Source organism: Heteronotia binoei, chromosome 2 (genome assembly GCF_032191835.1).
Source record: "Heteronotia binoei isolate CCM8104 ecotype False Entrance Well chromosome 2, APGP_CSIRO_Hbin_v1, whole genome shotgun sequence".
NCBI lineage: Eukaryota > Metazoa > Chordata > Lepidosauria > Squamata > Gekkonidae > Heteronotia > Heteronotia binoei.
Window position 1 is genome coordinate 168254761 of NC_083224.1, and position 27241 is coordinate 168282001.

General features: G+C 43.4%; 2 protein-coding genes across 2 annotated transcripts in view; one reads left to right on the forward strand and one right to left on the reverse strand.

Annotated features, from left to right (window-relative positions):
* ODR4 (odr-4 GPCR localization factor homolog) overlaps positions 1–9739 on the reverse strand; it is a 29623-nt gene extending 19884 nt beyond the window's left edge. The window contains exons 1-4 of the mRNA XM_060232392.1: positions 9593–9739; positions 7386–7520; positions 4734–4829; positions 1628–1738 (exon numbers count right to left, since the gene is read on the reverse strand). Coding sequence (XP_060088375.1) covers positions 1628–1738; positions 4734–4829; positions 7386–7520; positions 9593–9691 — 441 coding nt within the window. The 5' untranslated portion in view covers positions 9692–9739. The remainder of the gene's footprint in view (positions 1–1627; positions 1739–4733; positions 4830–7385; positions 7521–9592) is intronic.
* A 2756-nt stretch (positions 9740–12495) lies between these two features.
* TPR (translocated promoter region, nuclear basket protein) overlaps positions 12496–27241 on the forward strand; it is a 62303-nt gene continuing 47557 nt past the window's right edge. Inside the window, exons 1-10 of the mRNA XM_060232393.1 lie at positions 12496–12815; positions 18293–18397; positions 19326–19399; positions 20508–20604; positions 21629–21732; positions 22071–22235; positions 23466–23558; positions 23979–24059; positions 25108–25195; positions 25601–25741. Of these exons, the coding sequence (XP_060088376.1) occupies positions 12665–12815; positions 18293–18397; positions 19326–19399; positions 20508–20604; positions 21629–21732; positions 22071–22235; positions 23466–23558; positions 23979–24059; positions 25108–25195; positions 25601–25741 (1099 nt within the window). The 5' untranslated portion in view covers positions 12496–12664. The remainder of the gene's footprint in view (positions 12816–18292; positions 18398–19325; positions 19400–20507; positions 20605–21628; positions 21733–22070; positions 22236–23465; positions 23559–23978; positions 24060–25107; positions 25196–25600; positions 25742–27241) is intronic.

Here is a 27241-nt window from a genome sequence, read left to right on the forward strand (position 1 = left end):
AATCTCCCTCAAAAAAGGGAGATCCACCCCTTCAAGGAGAAGAAGGCCAGCACAGACCTCGTCATCTGCCAGAGAAAGTGTAGCCTCAGGTGTCAGCTTTCTTCTACCAGACTAGAAAGAATTCTTCTCTAAGCATCAGCTGAACAGGGACTACAGAAGCCAGGACAATGCACAGGTCTCTGCCAGCAGACAGCAGAATCATAACCACCATCCCATTCTAGACTAGGCGTAGCAGGAGAAGGCTGTGATGCTGTCTTTGAATGGATACTTAAACCCAGATAGGGAAAGGAAGTTGCATGCTGTCAAAGGAAGAATGCCAGCGAGGAAGATCAGCTTGCCTCAACTGGATATAAATCCTTATTTAATCACAATATTTATATGGCTCATCTCCATCCTCTCCCTTTCCCATTATTCCTCCTCCTTTATACATCTTCTCATGCTTGTGTGTAAGCCTGAGAAGGGAGCCTGCATTTCTTGACCGATGTTAGTTGTTTTGTGAGACTACCAGTCTGATGAATGAAGAAAACAAAAGTTAAAGAGGTTGTTCCTTTACAACAAAACTAGAAATGAAATAAGACCAAAATAGTGGGCATGGACACACATGTGCATGTGTATACAATAAAGACTCTTTACAAAGTCACATGCAAATGACTTGATATACCAAATACGGCACAGGAATACAATAATCTTCCTGCATCGATGCAACCCTCCTTCTTCAACTATTTTCATTTTAAAAGCATGGAAATACCGTGAGGTTTCTGAATCAAGTTCATTTCTTTTTAACAGCTTTCCCCCAACTAAATTACTCACTCAGGATTTCTTGGATTAGAATCACAGCTCCAAGGTCACTTTCTCCATATTCAGCTACAGCCCTTGCAAAATGAATAACATCTTCCCAGGACAGCTGCTGAAGTGTTTATCTTTCTGCTTCTGTTCTGACTCCACCGGCGCAGCTGTACTTTGTAGCACTGCAAGATCTAATCAGCTATGTAACCCACACTTCTCATTACTTCAGCCGGCAGTTTCTTTATGACACAGCAGTACTTGTGTCCCAACTGCGGCTAAATTCGACATCCTAGCACTCTGTGCAAAAGGAGAGTCATAACTGTCATCCGTTCTAGACTGGGATTAGCAGCAGAAGGCTGCAATGCTGTCTTGGAGTGGGTACTCAAACACAGTTAGGGACAGGAACATGATACAACCCTTCCCCTCTGACCCATGTAGTTCATGTACCAAGCACTCAAGCTCTGCAAAGCTAGGCAAGGCCCTCTTAATAAAAAGCCAAGAAGATCAAATGTTTCACAGTGCAATCTTACACAGTTACACCAGTCTAAGCTTACCAGTTTTAATGAGGTGTTACACAGTTAACCACATTTATGATCCTCAATGCTTTTGTTCAGTATTACCTTATCCTAGGCACAGCTGCTATTAAAAAAACTAAGTTGGTGAACCTCAGTGTCTCCTTCTCAGCTACTGGGATGCATTTTAAATTGGGTGCTCAGTGGGAGACTTGGTTTTGCCACTAAGCATGTTCACGAAAATGGCTGAATAACCATAACAAAATGCTAGATCGTGGCATGCATGGATCATTTCTCCTTTAAAGGCACAAGCTTTGCAATAAAAAAGGATACTTCTTTGTAGCAGAACAAAGATGAAGAGCCACCCGGTCAGACACATCTTCCTCCGAGATGCTCCACAGCCGTTTTCTAGCTAAAGATTTTTCCACTGAGAAGACAAGCTAGTAGAAGAAAAAAAAAAACTTTTTTAGCTCTCATGAAAACCAGAGAAGAACCACCTGCTTAGAACAAAAACCAAACGTCATCCCTAAGCAGGAATTTACTGTTTTACCCAACCCATGCAGCTCAATAAAATCTTGGATGCAAAAAGGAAAGAAAAAAAAAACAGAAGAGGCACACTGCCAATCTATGGTAAACAAATGTTGTTAAACATCCATTACGCAAAGCTACAGCTTTAAATAAGCAACAAAAACAGTTAACACATGTATGAACAAAACCAAACCACAGATTAATCCATACAAAACCACTGGCAGATTACATGACAACTAGAGGAACTAAAACACTGTGTGTGAAGAGAAGAAAAGATTGGATTTATACTCTACCCTTCATTCAGAGTCTCAGAGCAACTTACAATTTCCTTTCTCTTTCCCTCCCCACAACAGACACCCTGTGAGGCAGGTAAGGCTGAGAGAGCTCTTCCACCCCCTCCCAAGAACTGTGACTGACCCAAGGGCACTCAGCAGGTGCATGTGAAGGAGTGGGGAATCAAACCATCCAGATTAGAGTCTGCACACTTAACCACTACACCAAACTTGAACAGGTTCAAATCTCTTATAACCGTATATGAGCACTTATAGACAATAAAGTTTTTGGAAGTACCAGCATCCTTTATTGTCAATAAGTCTTCATTCAGAATTGTAAGAGTTGTGAACCTGTTCAACAGATCTAGATTTCCTTACACACTGTGGTCCTCTAGCTTAGTTGACTAGATGACCCCGTACCACTTATTGCAGTCACAGAACTTTTTTTCAGCCTGCTTTTTATGTCTCATATCCCTGTTGCCATGACCCTGGACCACTCACACTAACCTATCTCACAGGTATGTGAGGATAACTTGGGGAAGACAGAGGTATGCATCTCACTCTGAGCTCCTTGAAGGAAGGGCAAGATAAAAATATACTAGAAATATAAGAGGATTCTTCTTGTTCTTTTTTACCTCTGTTCTGCTGCTCCTGTTGGGAGGAAGAGAAAGAGACAGCTCTCTTCAGTTCCTTACCTAACAATTTCAATTCTCTTTGTTCTTGTCCAGCACTCTACAACCCTTTCTTCATTTGCTCAGAATTCTATGATTTCTTAATAACCCCTGACAGTTACTACATATGTTGCTAACAAATATGCCCGCTAGGATATTTCATTTTCCAACCTGAATCTCAGTTACCACATAAACCACACAAGAAACTGCCACACCTGTCTCTACAAGCAACCTGCTCTTAGGTTAGAGCTTAATAAGTTTACTGGCTTTAGTGCTTAACAAAATGATGGAGGTATATTGAGGCCATTTACAACTGAGTACCTAATAAAGATTACAATACAATTGCACTAATTTTTAGTCAGTGCTGTAAAAAAAGTTTCCTACAGCCCTGGACTATTTAGTATCTTGTGGGCCTAGTCTCAGGCTTTTAATATCTGGGCCCCTTTCCTAAAAAAAAATCCATGTTTAAAACTGCAGCAGTCCTTCTCCCATTCTGTAAAAGATATTTACTATGTCAATCTCACCAGAAAGCCAAGGAACTCTTCCGCCATGTTGTATCCTGTGACACATTCTCCAGATGCTGAAAACTGTTTCAGGTTTAATTTTAGGTTCTGATTTTCTCCTTGTATCTTCTCTCAAATCTTCTACCTTAGCTTTTCAATCATCCCTCTCTTAGGTTATCACATTGAGCCTTTTTTCCCATTTGAAGATCTAATTTCTTTTCCAGCCAGGCAAGATTACAACCACCAAACCCTGACCGAGGATAGGTGCTTGTTCATTTTGCGAAAGAAACGTTTTGATTCTTCTTCTTAAGTGTCACTGTATGCCCTGATCACAAACCTCTCCTTAAGCATCTGGTATATGCCATGACCGTCCCTTGATTCTAACCAAACTGCTCCTGAAGCCCCAAGTATTTCCCCCTTAATGCTGTAGGCCCTGGAGTGCTCTGCTGCAGTTAAGACAAGGCATACAAATCAAGTACGCAGCCCATTCATAAAAAGAAAAAAAATCTGTTCTCCCCTCTCCTATTCACATTCTGCCTACATAAACACTTCTCTTTTTACTGTTCTGTTTTAATCGGTCAATTAAAACCTCCACTTCCTGCTTCTTAGGCAATTCATGCAAGCTAAACACGAGCTGCTTTAAATTCCCCGAACATCACGGCACTATTCTCTCTCTATTTTTCCCCTGAAAATCTGATACAAGGTGATGCCTCAAAGAAACTGGTAATACCAGAGCTGCCAGCACCCGTGATTGCTGGGCCCATATAGCTGCAGAGTCATCTCTGACATAATCATCAAATTACATCTCTCCAAGCTCACTTTCTCTGAACTGTCACATGAAGCTGCCTTACACTGAATCAGACTACCAAGGTCAGCACTGTCTGTTCAGACTGAAGGCAGCTCTCCAGAGGTCTTTCACGCCACCTGCTGCCAGATCTTTTAACTGAATATGCCAGGGATCGAACCCAGGACCTCCTGCATGCTAAGCAGATGTTCTACCACTGAGTCACAGTCCCTCCCAAATGTCTTGCCCACTCCTCCTCCTTTTCTCTCCTCTCTGAGGTCCCTCGGCTGCTGTTTCCTCTCCTGCCTACCCCACAACTTGCGGCAGCTCCTTTTTTATCAACCAATGTTTTCCCTCCCCTTCCTCCCTGCCACTGCTCTGTGCAACTCCTTCATCCACCCAACATGCCATGGCTACAGAAGAGTAGATATCTTCATGGCTTCTTTCAGGAGCCCCCTTGACAGCAATGCTATCAAGTGAAGGGTTCAGTGCAGTACACTTAGAATGCAATCCTAAGAACACTTTCCTGGAAGTAAGCCTCACTGAATACACCAGAATAGGATTCTGAGTAGACCTGCTTAGGATTGCTTTGTTATATACTAATATCCAAGGCTGCAAGTACAGAAAGGAGTTCTGCCTTGGTATTCCTTAGGGCTGTACTAGTTGATATTATTTACCTTGCGCAGAATATTTTGGATTTCTTTTGACAGCTCTGGAGTTGCAACGGTGAAGACGCCAAGAACCAACAGTCCTCCAGGAAGCATTCTTGACACCTACAAAGACAAACAGACATAATTTGTTACTCAGTTCTCATAATTCCTAGATACGGGTATCAAAATATTTCACTGATTAATGCTTCCACATATGTGACAGTACAAACATTTGTAAAGCTACTGAAATCAGTATGCATGGGACATTACAAGCAGAAAGGTGCAATGTATGGTCTATAGGTAGCAATTTTCTCTTCTTTTAAATAGACACCTCCACTTTTACCCATACAATTGATCTGAATAGACCCCAACTGAAAGTTGTACCCGTCCTTTATGAAGTACAGATCTTGTTGATATCCATGACATCACTGATTTGTGAACTCTTTGCATCATTGCAGTATTTAATGATTGGCAACAATTGGATGTTGCAACGACAAACTGTTACACTTCCATGGGGAATGTACATGCCTCAGAAAACTGCAGTGTGGCATACCAGTCTGGCTATGAACCTGGAAAACCTATTATTGCACTGCTATCATTCAGTCTACTGCACAGGATTGTTTCTGAAGCTGAAATAGCTGAAAGTTTACTGAAGGATGATGAACTTCAAATGTAAAAAATATATAACCTCCCACTAATCCAGCCACATTTTTTTAGTTGCACAAGACTAAAGCATGTACATTTATGATAGCTCTCCATGCAGGGGATAACATCTTGCCATCACAGCATGAAACAACTCAGTTCACAAATTAACAAAGCCATGGATGCCAATGAGATCCGAATTTCCAATCCATGAAATCATATAAGGTTCAGTAGAAAGAAACCACACTGGTCTATATGACACCATGAGTATTATATTTATTGTAAACAAGAATCTTAACAATCATAGACTGAACAGAAACATTATTGAGAGAAGATCCAGGCCCTACCTGACTTATTGCCATTCCGAAGGGCCTGCAAGACGGAGCTATTCCACCGGGCCTTCGGTTGAGGCAGCAGACATCCTCACTCCATCTGCTTGGCCTCCCCTGCTGTGATACTATTTTATTTACTACCACCTGATTATTACATTTTCGGGCCAATAGGTGTTTTTATTCTGTAAAATGTGCTGTTGCTGCCTGCAATGTAATGTACTTTATCACTTCTTGGCTTTATTATATAGTGTTTAGTTTTAATTGTAAGTTTTAATGGTTATCTAATTTATGCTGTAATCCCCCCTGAGCCGTTTATGAGAAAGGGCAGAATACAAGTCTGCAAAATAAATAAATACATTAAAAAAAAAAAACCAGAATGGAGAAAGATTTCAGCTACTGCAAATTCAGTAGACTAAAACAGGTTGGAGTTCAATTACTGATACAGGCAGATACTATATTCGAGGGTCTGTGAAAGTGACAACATAGTTTAGTAGACCATGTTGGACTGGGATCAGAGAGACTCAGGTGACTTGCTGGCTGATCTTGGGCCAATCTTTCTCAAAAGTTATTAGAAAATAGGGGGACTGCTCACCTCTCCCTTCTCCCCAAATGACAGCCCTATTCTCATATAAATATGTCCTCATGAAGGTCACAAAGTGGCCTTAAGTAAACCACATTTCTGAGCTAAATCTACTTTACTGAATTCTCAGGATTAAGCAACCCTTTTTCTGCCATTCTGAGCTCCATGGGGAAACCAGTGCAGCAATTAAACTGTCAGACTAGGAGATGGGAGACGCAGGTTCAAATCCATAGCCTGCTGGATGCCCCTGGGTCCATCATATAATCTCAGCATAACCTACCTCACAAAGCTGTAAGTTGATATGGGTCTCCATTGGGGAGAAAGGCAAGAAGATGATGATATTGGATTTATATTCACTTCCACAGGAGGTGGTGGCGGCTACAAGCATAGACAGCTTCAAGAGGGGGTTAGATAAAAACATGGAGCAGAGGTCCATCAGTGGCTATTAGACACAGTGTGTGTGTGTATAATTTTTTTGGCCACTGTGTGACAGAGTGTTGGACTGGATGGGCTATTGGCCTGATCCAACATGGCTTCTCTTATGTTCTTCTGTTCTTATATCCCGCCCTCCACTCTGAATCTCAGAGCAGCTTACAATCTCCTTTATCTTCCTCCCCCACAACAGACACCCTGTGAGGTGAGTGGGGCTGAAAGGGCTCCCACAGCAGCTACCCTTTCAAAGACAACCTCTGCCAGAGGTATGGCTAACCCAAGGCCATTCCAGCAGGTGCAAGTGGAGGAGTGGGGAATCAAGCCCGGTTCTCCCAGATAAGAGACTGCACACTTAACCACTACATCAAAATCGCTCTCAAGGTATAAATGAAATAAATGAATAATAAGTAGCTTGCGATTTAAGCAAATATACAACCAAAACTCTGGAGACAGACAGTGGCTTACTAAAATCCAGAGAACGAAGTTTGAGTCCAGTGGCACCTTTAAAACAAATTTAGTAGACAAAAGCTTGTTGGTGCCACTGGACTCAAACTTTCTTCTATTGTTTCAACTAACACAACTACCCCTCTGACTCTTACTAAAATCCAGTCTTTTAACATGAAAACAAGGTAGCAAGCAATATGAAAATAATTATTTGTTTGTGCTTTAAAGAACAACCACCAAACATGTTACCTGGTTAGCATGTGCGACTGCCCATTCCTCATCAATGTTAGGCACCCCTGAACTGTAGCCAGCATTGCTTTTGCTTTCTTCTTCTTTTGGAGGAGTCTGAATGGCTAGGATAACATAGTCCCTTTGTGGGGAGCACTGGGAATGGGAAAAAGTAGCACTACCGTGATTAAAAACATCTAAGGCCACAACTAGCACATTAAAATTCCAAGTTTACCACGTGTTCAGGTCTTTGGCCAAGAACTACCAAACATTTTGCAGAAAGCTTTTTCAGAAATTCAAAATTCTGTTCTAGTCTCCAACCCATCCAGTGGATACCAACCAAACACCTGTAGTCTATAAACCAGCTATTGCCTTGGTGCGGTTAATCTGTCTTCTATAGTTGAGTTAGCTGTGTCTGAACCCCTGCAAAATCATCTGACTGTACACAAAGTGAGACATGCCTACGTCCCCTGAAATTAATAGTATTAGGTACACCTTATTCTGCATATATGTAAGCTCTGAGTAATTTCCCCAATCAAAGTTCTACCTCTTAGATACAGCACCACATTTCAGACGGAAATGTGCCTGTATCAATGGCTTTGTTTTCAAAGAAGTATTTGTTCTATTTAAGAATTTTAAATCCTGTTTTACCCTTGCACTCACAAGCACTCACGTAAGGAGAATGTGAGGAATACAATCCAATAAGAATTCATCAAAGAAAATCCAATCAATAGCATAAAACATCAATTTTCACAATAGTAAAGCAATCCCTAAGAAACATCTGCTGTTGATAATCACACCCCCACTCTTATACCCTGTTTCCCCAAAAATAAGACCTACCCAAAAAATAAGCCCTAGCAGGATTTCTATGCATTTGTTAAATATAAGCCCTACCCCGATATTAAGACCTAGTGATGGGCATGGCTATGCAGTGTATCTTCATAGCCATGCCATGCATTTCGGCGCGGAGCGGTAAGGAAAACTGAAATACCTTTTATCTGCTACAACTCCTTTCTCCGAGCCGTTCGCACTTGCGTGGGCGCGTGAGTGGCAACCACATCACTCCTTTCTCCTAGCCATTTGCGCATGCGTGGGTGCGCGTGTGGTAACCGCAGTCGCAGGCATCCTATTGTGCATATGCGAACGGCTAGGGGAAAGGAGTTCACGCATCACTAGCACTAGCCCCACTGTATTTGAATAAATGTAGATTGTTGTATTATACTTAATAAAAATAAGACATCCCCTGAAAATAAGCCCTAGTGTGTCTTCTTGAGAAAAAATATATATAAGACAGTGTCTTATTTTCGGGGAAACACGGTTTAGAAGCTAGCTTTGAAAAGGTCTTACAGTTCTTACGACATGGCTTTGTTCAAAAGGATGCTTTTACAAAAGAGCTCTTATTTTTTTTAGCACTACTCATCATTTTATAAATTGAATAACAATGTCACTACTTTAAGCTGCAGAGTTAGCTCCATAAGGCAGGTGCAGCTGCTGAAAATGTTTTCATAGTTTTAACCTGGTGATAAGAAGCAACTGCCATTAGTGACTGAGATTCTTAGTGGGTGCCTGGGTTTACCCAGTGGGAAGAAACTGTCCTTTAGGTATACATACCCAGGCAATGAAATGCTTTAAAGATTAATACCAGCACTTTCAGCTCAACCTAGAAGAAAACTGGTTAGCCAGCATAGCTTATGTAGTTTACAACTTGCAACACAGACTAAGCCCGATTCTGGACTCAAATCAAAAGAGGGTAGATGCATTGTTCCCCAGTTAGGGCATCTGAATTATTTTCAAGGGCAGCCCTACACAGAGCACGTTGCAGTAGACAAGCCTGGGCATTACTGATTCCTGGTTTAATATGGAAATATCAGTTCAACCTGTGAAGGATAAGAGTCACCATGAAAGATATAGATGGGAAAAAGTATTTCTGGCAACCACAGCAATCTTTTTAAAAAACTGGCCAAGTCTACCAGGTTTTACGCTACAAATAATTCTGCAGAAGTTCATTTATGCTATTCCCAGTTACATCTATGGCATTTGTGAAGGACAGAACCTGCTGCTGGATAGGTCTTCAACTAAGATGCAGTAAAAAAAAATAGCAGTGATTCAAAGTTTAATGACAGGCACAGCAGTATTTTTGTCTCAAGGAAAAAAGACTCCAATTGTAATAAAACAAACACAAAACTGATAAATCCCCTCAGATGCTGAAAAAAAAATATGACACTTACCTGCCCAACCAAGAGGCCAGTAATAAGAGGTTTAGATTTGGTGGTGAGTTCTGACAGATACTGTCCAACGCTTTCTTCTACGTAGTAGCTTCTTCCCATGATTGCACTTAACAGCCTAAGCTATAAATTTATAGAGAATAAAAAGCACAAACTGAACAACACTTGCACAGCAGACCTCTTTCTGGCATAAAGCAAACATTCACAACCAACTCAATATTCCATTGGGTAAATCCAAGACGCACGTATCCCCACTGACCCTGCTTACGGCCCCTTTAACGCTCCCTCACATCTCAATCCCAATATTTCTTTCCCAGGGGCTTTCAGTTGTGCAGTTTCCAGTGCTCTATCATGGCAAGGTTTCTCTTCCAGCCACATTATTATGATTTCCCAAGCAATACCAGTCCTTCAATTAATTTAGGCTACAGTTCCATGTACATTCACATTAGCCCTATAAAACATAATAAGCATTCCCTGGGTTCTTTTTTTGAAAATTTGGTAAATGATAGAAGAGAACCATGATCTGGATAGCTCAGTCTAGCTTGATCTTCTCATATCTCAGAAACTAAGCAGAGTTGGTCCTGGCTAGTATTTAGATGGGAAACCTCCAAGAAATTATCAGGGTCATGATGCAGAGCCAGGCAATGGCAAACACCTCTGAACGTTTCTTGCCTTGAGAAGAATAGGTTTTTATATCCTGCTTTTTCTTAAGGAGTCTCAAAGCAGCCTACAATCACCTTTCCCTTCCTCTCCCCACAACAGACGCCTTCTGAGATATGTGTGGCTGAGGGAGTTCTGAGAGGACTGTGACTGGCCCAAGGTCACCCAGCAGATTTCATGTGGAGGAATCACACCAGTTCTCCAGATTGGAGGCTGCTGCTCTTTAATCACTATACCAAACCAGCAGGCATCACAGGCAGCAGCCACCAACAGACCACCAACCCAAACTGGCCAATCACAAGACACTGAGTGATTGCAAGCTAAGCATCCTTCTACAGCAATGACTTCCAAACAGGTTACTCCCTGCACAAGCAAAAGTGCTTCTTGGGCTCATTTGAAGAACTACCTGTCCCAAGGTAAAGGAGGAAAACTGGGATAAACTCTCTGGCTTCATTAGGGTTTGTAGAATCTTTCGGGATCACTTTCAAAAATCTCTGGCTTCACTTTCAAAAATAGAAAGTTTGCCCCCTGCACAGTGGAGAGAGCCCAGAGTCATGGAACAGCTAGATTTGAGTCCAGTGGCACCTTATGTACCAAAAAGATATTCAAGAGATGAGCTTTCCTTTATCAGTCACTGGAAGCTGAGGAAAGTATTACTTTTCTGGCCCTGAAGGCAATTCTGAGACGCCTGTACAGGACAGCAGGGTTTGATGGTAAGCAATGACCTGAAGCTTCTCCTTTCTTTTCTTGGTCAAGATATCCCCTAAAATCAAGGAGCAATCAGGAGCCAAGAACTGCATCAGCAGGCACCATGCAACCAACTGGGGACAATGGAGAAATTTACTTTCATGGGATAACAGCTGTTCAGCGAAAATCCTACATGTTTCCAAGCAACCGGTTTGGCATCACCATTTAAGTCTACGGGTGACGCTTTGAATGGTTAAATGCTCCTCCGTACAAAAGATTCCCTGTACAAAGAAACCTAGTTTGCAAGACAGAGAGACACGAAGGCTGCAATCACACATGCAGCATAATAATGCCGTTTCAATCCACTTTCAAACTGGATTCTGCCTGTTCACACAGTAAAATAAAGTTGGAAAGTGCACTGAAAGTGGACTGAAGCTGCATTATTCAGCATGTGTGATTGCAGCCTAATCTAACCTAGAAACCAGTTTTCCCAACGCAACGATTTTTCTGACAGAAGAGCATTCAACCTGCCAGACTCTACCCCCACAGTCTGAAATGGCACGGCCCAGACAACCGGCTGACTTCTCAGGCACGTAAACACAGGGAAGGACGAGCAAATTTCGCGCTCCTGCGCCCAGAAAAGACTGCGTCCTCTCCAGCTTCCCCCGAGAGCTGAACAGCCCAATGCTGCCCTTACTTACAGGAAAGCGAGCCCCATGGCCTACGCAGAGAACCTCAATCCAGGTGGTTTCCTACCTGCGCGACTCCCCTCACGACTAGCCACCCAACTCCTTCGCTTCTCACTCAGTGATGTGTCCCAACAACCGTCATTGAGGGGAGCCACTTCACCACTCGCTCAACGGGGCGCATCTTGATGACGTAATAATAAAAAACCGCGGCTTCGTTTTGCGCGCCATTTTGAGTGTGGCAGAAACGTATCACCGGCGCAAGAGCTATTTTTACGGTTCATATTAAATTTCCTGTACAGATCCTTAAAAGCCTACCTACTTGACTTTTCCCCTTCATAATTACAGCCCGGCAATGATGAATTTGACACACTCAACATGGCATCCAACCCACGGAACTTGTGGCGGCGTATTTATAATTGCGGAAGTCTACCCTTCAAACCACCCAATGAGCGTGTTTATAGATCCAAGCGGCAGCCGTGTTGGTCTGAAGCAGTTGAACAAAGCAGGAGTCAAGTTTCCCTTTAAGACCAACCATTTTTTATTTAGAACGTAAGCTTTCGTGTGCTCTTAAGCACTCTTCATCAGACGAGGAATCCAGCACAGTGAGCAAAGCCATACAGAGCTGGTAGGCAGCGGCCCAGAATGCAAAATGGTACAGATTTAAGAACCAATGACAGTGAAGTAAGTCACTGTCATTGGTTCTTAAATCTGTACCATGTTGCGTTTTGGGCCACTGCCTACCAGCTATGTATGCTCAGCTATGTATGGCTTTGCTCACTGTGCTGAAGTGGGCTTCAGAGCACACGAAAGCTTACGTTCTAAATAAAAATCGGTTGGTCTTAAAGGTGCGATTGGACTCCTGCTTTGTTCAATGAGCGTGTTTGTTCGCGGGGCGTCACACTCCTGCATCCGCTGACCTTGCCGCATGCGCCCTGCGTGAGGCTGAGTCGTTTCCGTCTTTGCCTTCTGCCCTTCACGAGCCTGTATTGGCGAAGGGAGAGAGGCGGTTTCTCTCGCTGGCTCCTCCTCCACCACCAAGATGGCGGCCGTGCTGCAGCAGGTCTTGGAGCGGGCCGAAGTGGCCAAGCTGCCCAAAGCCGTGCAGGGGAAGCTGGAGCGCTTCCTGGCCGACCAGCAGAGCGAGATAGACGGGCTCCGCGCCCGGCATGAGCGGTACAAGGTGGACAGCGGTGAGTGGGGCTCCTGAAGCGGGGAAGGGAACCTTCTTTGGCGCGTCGTCTGACCCAGAAGTGGGGAGAAAGGGAACAGCTGGAAAAGGATTGCTCCCGTAGGATTTTCCTACCAGTATACCCTTCTTTTTATCCCGCCCTGTCTCCAAGGAGCTCGTGTGGCGCACATTGTTTTCTCCCCTTTCAATTATATTCTCACAACAGCTCTGTGTGGGGTGGGTCTTTCCCTCTCTGGGTGAATTGATTGTGCCTTGCTTGTTGGTGTAGTGGTGAAGTGTGCGGACTCTTATCCGGGAGGACCGGGTTTGATTTCCCACTCCTCCACTTGCACCTGTTGGAATGGCCTTGGGTCAGCAAATAGCTTTCGTAGGAGTTGTCCTTGAAAGGGCAGCTGCTGTGAGAGCTCTCTCAGCCCCACCTACCTCACAGGGTGTCTGTTGTGGGGGGAGAAGATAAAGAAGATTTTAAGCAGCTCTGAGACTCTGATTCAGAGAGAAGGGCGGGGTATAAATCTTTCTTCTTCCTCCTCACCTCCCCCTTTCCTCATCTCTCTGTTGCTTGGATTCTTAAGTGCAAATTTAGTTGCTTTGAATACAAGTTCTGTACTTGGAACTGCTCTTTTACTTGCAAAGGTAAATGCTAGAATTAGCATTGTTAGTAGTAGCAATTCGTAGTAGTATTAATTTTATTACAGTTCATAACCAGCGCAAAACAGTTAATGTCGGGGACCAAATAACAACATAAAACCATAGCTTTGTAATGATTCATTGGTTCTCAGCCTTTTGGCTAAGATCAAGTGTAATGTTATTAGTTTTTAACCTGCTGCTATACTCCTGCATAGTCATATGAGGCTGAGAGGAAATTAACGACCTAGGGCAGAGTTGGAATTCAAAACCTGGCCTTCTGGGGCCTGGTCTAACCAACCACAGTTATGAAAGTCCTGTAACACGTTTAAAAGAATGTATTAAAATTTGTGAATGTGCTGCTTAGGCCAGTGTACTGATCACTACACTAGGCTGTGTGCAGTGTCCCAAATATGTCACAGGAATTTTTGATGTTCCTATAGGCCCTTAGGAGTTTAATCCTACCAGTATCTTGTCAGGCCAAATTTTCAAAAGAGATGACTGAGAACTCCTAGTTGCTGCTGTTAATTCTGCATGTGTCAGTTTTAGCTTTCCTGACTCTGTGCAGCAAAACCTAAATGTTAGGCACCTTAGATCTGTGTAGTTTTTAAGCAGTGAGTGCAATGAGCTGTTTTTAAAATAACATAATAGAACCACTGCCATGAATTTTATTTCCTTTATATCACTTTTTGGGGGGCTGCATTTAAGATACTTTCTAGGCCTATTAGGCCCAACAGTTTCAAGGGTGCCCAACTGGCATTTTAGTGTTGATGAGATATTCTTGCAAGTTGTGATTCAAACTTTGATGTCTAACCCACAATTACAGAATGGGAAAAATTGATCCTAAGGAGAAATTTGGTTGTTATGTCATGTACATCCTTTTAATGCTTGGACCATGTGCCCTTCCTTGCATTCACATAGTGCTCAGGATCCAAAGAAAGAACCCTCCCAGAAACCGAACCTGTCAGGTCTTCAGGCAAAATATGAAGGATTTATTTCCAATCCAGTCCAAATACCTTTATTGGCATAAAGAAAGATTTATTTATCATTGTCCTCTTTACAGTGTGTGAAACTGACAGACGTCAGCATCGACACTGACAGCAGTTTGAATGTATTTTCAAACAAGCATAAAGAAATATATCTCTGAATTTAATGTAACAGATAACCAGCACCCATATGTTTTTTGCTGGTTTCTGGCACAGTGTCTGGAAGGACCTTTTGCAATATAAACTCGGCAAGAATTTGCATTTCTCAGTGTTTAATTGCCATGACACAAGTTCAAAGCATGACAATAGTAACTTTACAATTGCTGGTTGACTTGCATGGTAGATTCTTCCGTTGTTGAATTGCTACAGTGCCTGTGGCAAGATCAGTCATGGTGATTATTTGAAGTCCTCAAGTAAGGGTCTCTGGGTATGTTTTGTTTATGCTTGCCTTATTACGGTCCTGGAAACAGCATCTGCGATAATGGGGTTCTTCAAGGTTGAGTCAAGTGATGAGTGTCTCCTGCTTACCAGTTTGAAGGCATGCTATTTTTTTTTTTAAAGTAATCACACATCCTGTAAAAGTTTATGGCACCCTTGTGCTTCAAAACATGTTCTGTAGCTTTGCCAAAAAAAATTCCCAGAACATAAAAGGTGCCCGTACTGAAAAAACTGACAGACATACCCACTGTCCTAATCCAGCGAACTGTATTTCAGTAGAATGTGAAGTTAATGGACCGTGTATTCCTTTTTGAGGAACTGGCTGGAGCTCAGTTGCAAGCAGAGGATCTCAGTTAAAGAGATTCAGGCAATAGGTGTTGGGAAATACCTTTCTTTACTTGAGATCTTCATATGTTAATCATCAGAGCAGGATGAGTTGGGAAAACCTAAACATATGCTTTTTCTACATTTGGAGCACCAGGTTAATCTGGGGTGGCCTCTGTACCACCTCTGCTGTTCACTTCTACCTTTAGTGTCCAGGTTTATTTTTTCTTTTTGCACTCACCTTATTTATGTTGAAGCTTTTTTCTGTCTGTGAGTTTGTCTGTCTCAGGGTGTTACACTCCAATGACTGCATTTGCCATTCAGAGCTTCATATATAAATTGACGCCAAAAGGAGGGGCCCACGATTTAATTTATTGCCAGCTTAAGATATAGAGGTTCTTCAACCATTTACCTCCTCATCGTATCTTTAAGTGAGAAGTGAAGAACTGTGGGTTCACATTATTTTTAGAGCTTGTGTCAAATAAGTTTGTCAAAAACATTTTTTAAAAACATTTAAAGACTGGGCAGCCCAATCCAGAAATAAGGGCTGGCCGGCCACGGTGTAGCTGCCGCGCTGCTAATAGACTTGCTAAGGACTTTGGCACGCTGGAGCATGGGGAGGAGAGAGGCATAGCTTGCCGTGAGGGAGATAGTCGCCATGGCAATGCCGCTGGGGGAGGCACGGAAGGGAGGTGGAGGCAGCCGGAGGGGAGGGCCAGCTCACCCACCCCCATCGGCCAGTCCTGGAGCATGCACCATGGCTCATAACAGTCAGGGATGGGGAGAGGCGGCCCCAGAGAGGCTGATAGCTGTCCCCAACCTGCCCCCAAACAGAAAATGGAGCCAATGGTGGGCAGACTATCACAGGCAAAGGAGAGACGTCCCACTAACATGGGGAGGGAACAGGAGTGAGGCTGGGCTTGCGCGAACAAGAAGCCTGGCTTGGTGGCGGGGTGGGGGCGGGGGCAAGACAGGCCCGTACGGGACCATGGAAAAGCTGTCAATCCCCTCACACCCTCCCGCTGTCAGAGACTCTGCCAATGGCAGGCAGACAAGCAGGAAGTACCAAGTGCAGGAGTTCACTGTCATAGACAGCGGCTGGAATGTGTCTGGGAGTATGCAGCCTAGCAGCAGACACCCCCCCCACCCAGAGACCCCCCTGTGCTCCCCTGATGCCCCCTGACATGTGCATGGAACACCTCCCCCAGGAGCCGCAGAACTCAGAGTGCGAGTGCATCAGCTGCAGAACTCTGAGTCCACTTCATCAGCCCCCCCCCCTTAGTGTCCTGCGCACAACAGCCCTGTGAGGTCAGGTAGGCTGTCAGCCCGGGCAGGCTGAGGGGCAGCACTCCCCTCCCCTGTCCAGTCACGCGGGGGGCATTGTGGCGACTCATAGACCGTCCCCCCCCCAAACCAAGTCTGCCCACCCTCCCAGGCATTCCCTCGGAGAGGCCACTGACTTGGGGGGGGGGGTGTTGCCCAGGGAACGTGCAGCAGATGCCAAGCAGGAGAGACAACAGAGGGCACAGTTCAGACTTTATTTTTCCGGAACAGAGTGCAACAGTCTCCTTGGCGCGCGCTGGGCAGTCTTGACGTAGGCGGGGTTCCATTCAGAGTGGCGGGCAGAAACAGCTGAGGGGGGTGGGGGTGGAGCGGCACACGCGGAAGCCTCTGTGTTGGAGTCCCACCTGCAAAATGGAGATAGAGATCAAGAGTACCTGCAGGGGCGGCGGCAGGAAGAGCAGGCTGCGTTTCAGCCTGGCACTCTCTTAAAGGGACAGTCTCTGACCCACCTCCCCGCAACGGGGCAGCCGCCACACACACACACACACCATGCCCTGCCAGGGGTTGGGAACGCGGCAGAGGGCAGACCAAGGGAAGGGAGCAGGCGGCAGCACAAGGGAGCGGGGTCAGCAAATGCCCCTTGCTGGAGCCCACTGCCTGGTTCAAGTGCCAGAGATGCTCGCACACCGAGCGGTCGAGAGTGAGGGGAGGGGGAAGACAGTGGAACTTTCCCAGCTATGGGCGACAGTCCTTGCATGCAGAGCTTCCGGGAGCCCAGAACCTGTGAAAACCTGGAAACAAGAGCAGTTAGCCCCAGGGGAAAGACCTCTCTCTCCCCCTCACGTCAAAGATTCTGTCAAAGCAACCGCGAGGTGCAAAACCCATTACCAACGTGCCTGCCTGTCCCTCACTCTAAGTCTTTATGGCCGGGAGCTCGCTGGCAGAACTTCCCGCCATGCGCTCCTCTCCCTAACAACTGAGTTCTGCGAGGCCACAGCGGAAGTGTTTCTAGGAGGGGGGAGACCACAGTTGGGTGCTGGGGAGGGGGTTCGTCAGCCCGAGGCACGAGGGGATTGGTGAGGCAATCACGCTGCTCCCTAAGGAGTTTGGAAGCTTCCACAGTGGTGGAGGCAACCTTTGTTTTTGGTTTCAACGAGTGCCTATGGGGCATGCCACCATTTTTGCAGGCGTAAAGTTGCGCCTCTTGGAGGGGCTTGTCATGGGCCAAACTGCTCAGGAAGCCGCCTAAGCCTGGCCGTGCCCCCAACTCCACCCCCACCGCCGCCTGAACGCCACGCTTCGCCTCACTTCCACCCACGCTCGGACGCAGCCCTCAGGCACAGCTGGCCTCGGGCGGAGCGGTGCTTGGGCGGCCCCCCCCACCCACGTTACTCCCTCCCGCTGTGGCGGCACCCATTGTATGTCGGTGCAAACCCTTCCTGCGCCCACATAGCGGCTCGACTGCTCCCAAAAGACTTTCCACCCCCCCCCCCTTTCTGGATTGTACTGTAAGTGACTCAATACGGGGGTGGGGGAAGAAAAATGGTTAAAAATAGATACATGGGGTCAGAGAATAAAGGTAGGAAATGCAGTCAATGGAGGACTTCTGCCTAGTAATCCTGCAAAGGGCTTCTCTTAAAGTGGTGTCTCTAGTGTTTATAAAACTTGTCCCTAATTGCTGCATCAGGTAGAACATTAACCTTAAAATGCTGCATGCCCATAAGGCAGTTCTTCTACAATATTGTGCAGTGAAGATGGTGAGTCTTGATTTGTGTAGTTTATTGGGAGAATGAATTCTGAAGCAATGTGATCTGTTTTGCAGAGCAACAGTACTTTGAAGTAGAAAAACGCCTGGCACAGAGTCAAGAGAGACTTGTACATGAGACACAGGAGTGTCAGAATCTCCGACAAGAATTCAGCAAGCTTAGTAAGTGTGGCTTTGCGTTAAGCTGACGGCTAAATGTCATTGTGATTGGTTTTTGATGTTTTAAATGCGTATGGAAAGATTTAAGTTTTGTCAGCAGAAAAATAAATTTATTTGCCCTTTGGTCCTCCATGAGTTTTCATTCTGTGCTGAGAGGTGAACGTTGTTTGGATCCAGCAGTACACTGGTGCAAAGAGTGCACATCTGAGTTGTGTTTCCCCTCCCTCCCAAATAGGAAAACTGATTCCTGGGGTTGTGAGACCCATGAGGGCTGGCAGCAGTGCAGGTCGGGAGGCTGCGCAGCAGGAGAGGAAATGGAATTTCACTCCCTTCTCCTTCCTCAGTGCAGTCCTTTGAGCCAGATTGCACAACGGAGGGAAACAAGGGTTGTGGGTAGCAGGCATCTGCATCCACTAGCATCTTTCATGATGGATCCCTGGATGATTTAATTATTTAAATATGTTTTATCAGGGCTTTAAAACCCAGAATTTAAAAAAAACAAGCTCTAAAACAGTAATAAAGCCTATAACAGGTGAACAGAGGTGCCTGAACATGCACAGGTGCATCCCTGAAACCCTTCAGCACTAAAAGCTATCTATCTTTGGAAGTCGGTGACAAGCTCCCTCTTCTAGAAGGTACTAAAACTTAGGCTTAAGCAAACTGTCCAGAAGAATCTTATCATGGAAGGGAGGCTGCTGAGAATTTTGCATGCCCTCTTTGTCTGGATCTGGGATGGATTTGAGAAGTCAGGTGACTGGTCTTGGTAACAGCTATATGAAGACAACCCATGAGAATGAGCATATCTGGTCCAAGCATATTTTTGTTTGTGCATTTAAGAAGGGGGGAAAGAGTAGCTTAGCTATTGCCAACTGGCAGAATTATTTAAATGCAATTTTTTTTTAAAAAAATGTCCTTAAATTTTCCTCTTCAGATGACCAGTTAAAATCACTGACTGAGAAAAACAAAGAACTGGAAACTGCTCAGGAGCAGAATGCAGCTACACAGGTACTAACCTTATCAGTTACATAGGGAGCTGGAAGGTTTCTAAATTCAGTATCAATGTAGGACATTTTTTTTAAACCTTGTCTTTTGTGCATGGAGGACTCTATTTTCCATCCTATCATCTTTGGTTATAAATGCTGACAGGATTTTAAAATTCAGGCTTGAGAGCAAACTATCCATCTGCATTGAAGAGTAACCAGCTGTGTCTTTTCAGCTTCTTCTGTCTGCATATGTATATTTAGAGCAGGGGTGTCAAACATGTGGCCCATGGACCAGATCAGGCCCCTGGAGGGCTCGTATGTGGCCTGTGAGCAACTTTTGGTTGTCATTGCTTCCTTTTCTCTCTTTCTTGCTTCCTTCTGTGTCACAGCTTGCTTTTATTATAAGTTTTTAAAAAATCTTTATTTGAGTTTGTCTGTGTCTTTTATAAAGTTTGTATTTCCAATACCTGTCATTACATTTTATGACACACGTGGCCCGGCCCGACAAGATCTCATTTATGTCAGATCTGGTCCTGAGGGTGGCTTGGAGATAGCTGCTATTACTTTAGTATGCCTTTGAAGGTAAACTGAGATTTAGGACATCTTGCTGACATTCTCAAATGTCTGATTAACAGTCCCATTAACTTCAAGCCTTTTCAAGGAATATAATCAGTGGGACTGGTGAAGTTGCAGTTGTTTGAATGCTGCTAGCTGCTGCACTGATGTCCTCTTGTCTGAACACTGTGTATGATTTATAAACTCTCAATCAAGTATATTGAGAACTGGTGAGAATGCAGAAGAATCTAGGAGTAGGCAGATTCTTGTTAGACTGTGTAATTATACTTATCTGCTTGTATATCTTAAACAAACAGCAATATCAATTTGGATTTTTCTTACATTGAACCATAATACATTAATGAAACATAAACATTCCTGTTTAGCGGTGTCTGGGATAGCAGTGTTCTTGTTGTAAAACACCCTCCCCCCCAACCCCTCCCCCTTTTCTGGGTCCATAACAGTTTTTTGTTGTGATGTATTGATTCATGCTTCTTAAACCAAGCTGGATTTAAAGCCCCTTTAATACGGTATTCTGTGTAGTTAAAACATCGCTTTACCTCCTGTATTTTAAGAGTCAGCTAACAAGAGAAAAAGAAGAATTGGAAGCAGAGAAGAGAGATTTGGTCCGAGCAAGTGAAAGAAGAGCGCAAGAACTGGAGCACTTAAATGGTAAAGGACTAAGACAACAAAAGCCTTGCTGGTGGATGCTCTTGTATACTTGCAGAGCAGTCTTCCAGTGGTTCTTTTTAAGAGATCAGACGTACTGTAGAAATGAAGCAGCAATTGAAGCTGTTATTTTGTTCTTACTCATAGAAACCAAACACATGGAGGCATGTACTGGGGGAGCATTGGCATCTGCACTCTGTGGGCAACAGTATTAAAGGATTTCTTGTACCTCTGTGCATTGTCCAGACCTGTTCCACTGCTTTTTCACCTCTAGTTTCATGTGATCCTCTTTCTGTACTTTAAATCATCCCCTTTCTGTACTTGAAGCATCCCCTGTGTAGTCACCTGGAGATCATATCAGACTCGTGTAGACGTGCTGATGCCGTACATTGCTCTCCTCCTGTGATGGTGGCAGCTGAAGAAAGTTCCACTTTCAGCTTGGACATCTTGGAAGCCATTTGTACACTATGCAAGGAGGTGGTGGATCATTCAAATAGCTTCCCTCCATAAGAGCTGGCCCATTGTGAACCCATTTTCCATTTATCTCAGGCAAGAAAAAAGGTTTCCCTTCCATCATGTGGTCTCCGACAAACGTCTGCCTTGAACTGTGATGAATTTTGTCGAAGACATGTTTTCCTTGGGTCTTTGGTATAGAAGCTTCCACATTTGTTTTGGTAATGCAACACTCCCAGGGGTTCATAACTGTAATGAATGGGAAGCACCAATCAGTGCAGTCAAGGGTTTTTTTTGTTACAGGTACCTGTGAATCAAAATGTCTATAAAATGTTACACTTTGGTTTCTTTGCACTGAGGCACTGGGGAGTCTTAAGTATCTTTTTAATAGGAATTGCAAGTAGAACAGTGAGTGTCTGAAATATTACAGAAAATGGTGCTGTTACAACTCGCTAGATCTTACTAGGAATCGGTTTTTATGTCTACAAAATTGCTTTATTAAACATTTGGTCTTCAGTAGTAATTGTCACAAAGTAGCTGATGATAGTTTTCTGGGTTTTCTGACATTTTGCAGAGGAAGTTAGACGTCTGAATGAGAAACTTACAGAAGTAAACACTGCGAAGGTAGAGCTACAGTTAAAGCTGGATGACCTTGAGACATCAGCCTTTTCAGTAAAGGTGAGTCTGAAAAAAGCATGTTGGCTTTCCTCTGAAAAGACAAGACCAGTGTATATTTCTCTTACAGTTATTCTAGTCTGATCTAATCGTTACCAGTGGGCTTGGAACAGAGTTCTTCTGCGTAGAATTGCAGTTTAAGCCATCAGTATTTTCTCAGAAGAATTAACTAAATATTTTCTCTTATGATGTGGTCGTCTTGTAGTTCAAACAGTATGGTTTAAAACAAGTAGGTAGTATGCAGATATGTAAATAAGACTTCGAATAAATGCTCCTGGGCCTGCTGTTCTTCTGGCTCCATTTAGAGTTTGCTTGTATATAATCTATGATTTTACTTCTAGTACCGTGAGCAAAGGTGGGAGCAAGAAAAGGAATTGCTGCAGGATCAGAACACTTGGCTGAATACTGAACTAAAGACAAAAACAGATGAACTCTTGTCCCTTACGCGGGAAAAAGGAAATGAAATTTTGGAACTTAAATGTAACTTGGAGAACAAGAAAGATGAGGTAAAACCAGCGAATCAGTTTTCATGTCTCGAAACTCCTGTTCATAAAAAAATGTTTAATCATGGTGACAGTATCTCTTGTCTAGTTATCACATGAAATGTTTAATGCATGGGTTTATTTACTTTCCGTCTTTTGTAATCCAACTCACTCGGTGAGTAGGTCCATGGATAAAACCAACCAGAGGAATAGAAAAACTAAATGCCCATTGTTGTGTTAGTAAGATACTGAGAGTGTCTGTTTCTAAGAGAAGTCATGTTACTAATCAAAATATGTACAAATGACTTATTTTTTAAATTTTGTTTTCCATCTGCATGTTGCTTTTCAGCTTATAGGGCCACCAAGCAGCTGCATCAGAAATGTGCAATTCAATACAAAATTAAACTAGCAGTGAGAATAACAGAAGTTGTAATCAGTGTATATATTATTGCAAATATATTTAATGAAAGGTAATAATATAAGTGTAGGGGAGGAGGCATAGAGGATGTGCCAGTCCAGCTGCAAGTGAATTGGCACAGATCAGAAATGAGAAGTGTCAGGAGTGGTTAAGCAGAAGGAAAGCAGGAGGGGCGATGAGAAAGCCAGTGAAAGTGAACAAAGGGGAATGAAGCAGAAACAGAAAAATGGGATTTCCCATTCCCATAATTCCTCAGATTTCCAGTTTACATTTCAATAAATTAAGGGCCGTTTCTGCTTCATAGTGATGCATTCATTAGAAAAAACATATAAAGTGTGTTCTGGCTACCCAGAAGTGCTTTCTTTAACTCCGTGGAGGAAAGTATGTTTTCACAGCGGCAGAAATTGCTACTTCAAATCATTAGTTGTGCTGTGGACATGCCAAGTTACATGTTAACAGTCTCTATCAGAATGTAGTCTTAGGTCTTCTTGTACCATAGTTCACACAGTTTATAACGTGTAGGTAGTATGCAGATAGGTAAATAAAGTGTGTTCTGGCTACCCAGAAGTGCTTTCTTTAACACATTATGAAGATGGCAGTGCCTGAATTTTCCTGAACTATTCAGTTTTTAAAAGCGCTTCAGTATTATGGCCTCATTCAGAATTTAAGTTTGTATCTGTCGTAGCTAGGTGGTCATTCTTTTGAATGGATCATTTCCCCCTTAATCTTACCCTTCTGCAGTTTAAAAATTTAGCATTATTTCCTGTGCAACAGAGCAATCGATTATTACATAGATCTAGGTATAGACATTGTTTGTGTGTCCCTCATTTTCATAGGTTTCCAGGTTGGAGGAGCAAGTCAGTGGATTAAAACAATCCAATGAAAACCTACAGAAACATGTGGAAGACCTTTTAGCTAAACTGAAGGAGGTAAATACAGCTTCATGTGCTTTGGGTTCTTCGATAGTGCTGCATGTGGATGTGACCTAGCTTCTCATTCATATCCTGTACCTCGTAGAGCTTGGCAAGTATGATACTTATGAGCAGGAGTAGGATGTCAGTTCTGAATTGCTACATGTTCGAAGAAATGCATCACATTGTATTGACAGTGTTGCCATCCAGTTATTGCAGCATCTGGGAAATATATTGAAACATAATGGTGGGAAAAATAGACATCAATTTTGAAATTGCCAAACTTTCACCCTGAAAAGGAAAGGATCTTACCCTCTTTAAAATGAAACAGTTTCCCCCTGTAATTCTTTTAGTCAAACTATGGGGGTCTGTTTGTAATTGTCTGTTTTTAAAAAAAATCTACTAATTTATGTTAAGTAATTTTTTTTTATTCGCCAGGCAAAGGAGCAGCAAACTAGTATGGAAGAGAGATTCCACAATGAGCTCAATGCCCACATCAAATTATCTAATTTATATAAGGTATGATTTCAGTAAGACCGTCAACAGTTGATATTCACTGAATTGATCAGTCATACTATTCTAGTTTCTGTGATGCGGTATTCACCGCAGGTGTGTATATTTATGGGAAAATATTTTAATAATAAGCTTTACAAACCTGCAGCTACAGTGCAGCTTCTGATAAGTCTGGCTGGGCATATCATGCTGCACAGTGTGGCTTTGTGTGTTTAACTGCTTCCTTTGGGTTTTTTTTAATTAGCACAGCTGTTAAAAGGAATTAGAACAGTAATCTGGGTGAGGCTTCTGTTAGGTGGGCTTGGTTTTTTCTGGCATGTTAAAATCCATGTTTCATTTTCCCATAGTACTGTATGAACTCCTGCTTGTCGCTCCATTTCCTGAGGCTTAAAAACACCCCATTTTTGATTAAATGATGCCGTCTGCTCCCCAGTGTTTGGGGATTTTTTGCTTTCTTTCCTTTTACTTGTAGCAAATACGTACTGGCTCACTGTTCTAACTTATTGTAGATCATTCTCATTGGCATACTTTAATGTGCTTTCTTTGGTGGTTCGTAGCAGATCTTCAGGGGGTTCCCAGGAACAGAGAGTGCTTGTGTGAAGCCCGGGTGTTAGCATCCATGACCATTTTTTATTCTTCTGCAAGGCATATACAAAGCCAAGAGCTTGTATGTACCTTCTCTATTCATTCTGCAGGTTATCAGTATTCTTGCAAGTAATAACTGAAGGGTTGTGGTAGCTCTTGAAGTATATTTCAGTAGCTTTGCAAATTAGTGCTAAAGCTCTAATGCTTTTCAGTTTTCTATCTTAAATTTTAATGTTTTAAAGCAGCTGGATAAAACATTTGATCTAAGTCTTGTTTGCTTTCTGTGTGTTGTTTCCACTAATTTATATGAAACATTTAAGTTGTTTTAATTAGTTGCTAAGCTCTTTCTGTTTTAATGTGGCAGACGGACTTTACTCGTAAAGTCCAACAGCCTCTGGGCTTCTTGGACAAGGCCCTGAATAAAGTATCTGCTGAAGTGATGACCTCAGTTAAACTTTGTTGCCTGTAGGGGGCTGCCGATGACTTGGAGACGAAAAGTAATGAACTCACTCAAGCTGTAGAGGAGCTGCACAAGCTTCTGAAAGAGGCGGGTGGAGGTGAGGAACATTCTGTTTCAGAATTTGGAGCCTTCTGCGTGTCCTGATGAATCGGCATCAAATGCAGAATCTGTGAAGTATATTAGCCAGCAGCCATCTCCTCAGCTAATGTCTATTCCAGATATAGATTTTTTTTTTAAAAAGGTCTCATTTCAGAGGAAGCCATGCGGTCAAGTGGAGGTGGAGGCTATTATATGAGAAGTTCAAGCTAAAGCTGATTTGGGTTTGGTGAACTATTTTGTCATGTTCATTCAGTGTTAAACCTAGATTTTAAAGTCCTTCCTGTCCCTTTGGTGGTGCAAACTGCTCATTGCTTTCGTGGACAGCAACCATTCCCTTGAAGTTCCCTGAAATGTCCGCTGTTTTGTATGTTGTTAACGTAATTTTTCTTCCTGTGCCTGTTAGCAAACAAAGCGACACAGGATCGGCTGGCTGAGGTTGAACAGTTGAGCGCTGCCATGGAAAAAGAGCTGAAGGAAAAGATTAACAAGTTGGAAAGAGAGCTGGACAATGCCAATGATTTGGTTTCTGCCACCAAGCGTAAAGGTCTGTATCTCCTTAGAATAGACCTTAGAGCAGGGGTGTCGAACTCATTTGTTATGAGGGCCGGATTTGACATAAATGAGACCTTGTCGGGCCAGGCCATGTGTGTCATAAAATGTAATGCCAGGTAGCGGACATATAAACTGTATAAAGGGAGGCGCAGACGAACCATTTTTTTTTAAAACATTAGCACTCTTGCAGTATTTTGTTTTACAGTCTGATGTCATCTCTTGCTATGAATTATTGCATCAAAAACTGCAGGCAATATCTGTGCTGTACCAATCTTGAATATGCTGTTCAAGTGTGCACATCTATAAGTTGCAAACCTACTTTTACTTTATTGACATTCACTACAAAGATCTCATAGTCAATGCTTTGTGCCTCAGACCCAGAGGAAAACATGAAGCAGCTAGGCATTGTGAGCTTTTGTACATAAGTTGCTTCATGTGCTGATCAAGATTATGTGAAGGTACCATAGCACAGACTGAGGGCTATGTGCTTGACTGTAAAACTATAGTCTTCTCCAGAAAAATAACTACAACACCTGTGGCAGTACAAGAACAGAGACAGCCATGTGCAATGATTACTGTCAGCCTACAATCTGGGAAGTCTAAATTCAAGATCCCCAATCAAAGGAAAATGTGAAAGAAAAATCAATGGAAATTTCCTGGGTAAACCTGAGTTAGACACACATACACTCAGCCTAATGCTAGCTTGTTAATTCTCTTCTAAATAGTTCACATACTTTCCTATTGAGAAAGTCTGGAGGGCATGAATACAATGAAAAAGATGAGGGGAACCCAGCTGTACCCATAACAAGCCCAACAAATCTCCCTCCCCCTCTCTCTGTGGCAAGGCAAAAAGCTCATACCTTCAATAAAACCTCACTAGTCTTAAAAGTGCTCTTTGTATTTCTCCCCATGGTGAGGACTGGGCAAAGAAAGCACTGTCTCTTTCCTTTCCCCAGGACACGAGAGGGAGGAGCCTCAGCCAGAAAGGAAGAGAGGCTGGGCTCAGTAGCTCTGCAGGGTGATTAATTGAGTCTGGCAAACTTAATCACTCAGAGCTATAGAGCTAGACTCTTTCATTGGCTGACATTCCTCCTCTTTCCTCCTCACTTTGGGAAAAGGGAGAGGGGGGAGAAAGAGCCATGAGAGGCTACTTTGATGGCTGATTGATCACTGGACAGAAACACAAAATGGCGACCGGACACAGCAGGCAAGGGAGAATGAAGCAGACCACAGCCAGTTGCTGGAGGGCCTGATTGGAGCCCTCTGTGGGGTGGATCCGGCCCACGGGCGAGATGTTTGACACCCCTGCCTTAGAGGAACTTGGGCAATTTAGAATTACAAGTAACCTTACTACAAAGCAAGCTTGTGCTGCTACTGCACTTGGAAGCAATGTCCCAGACAGTTAGCTGCTGGTTCATGCACCTTGTTGAACACATGGATATATGAAGCTGCCTTATAATGAATAAGACGGCTTGTCCATCACAGTCGGTAT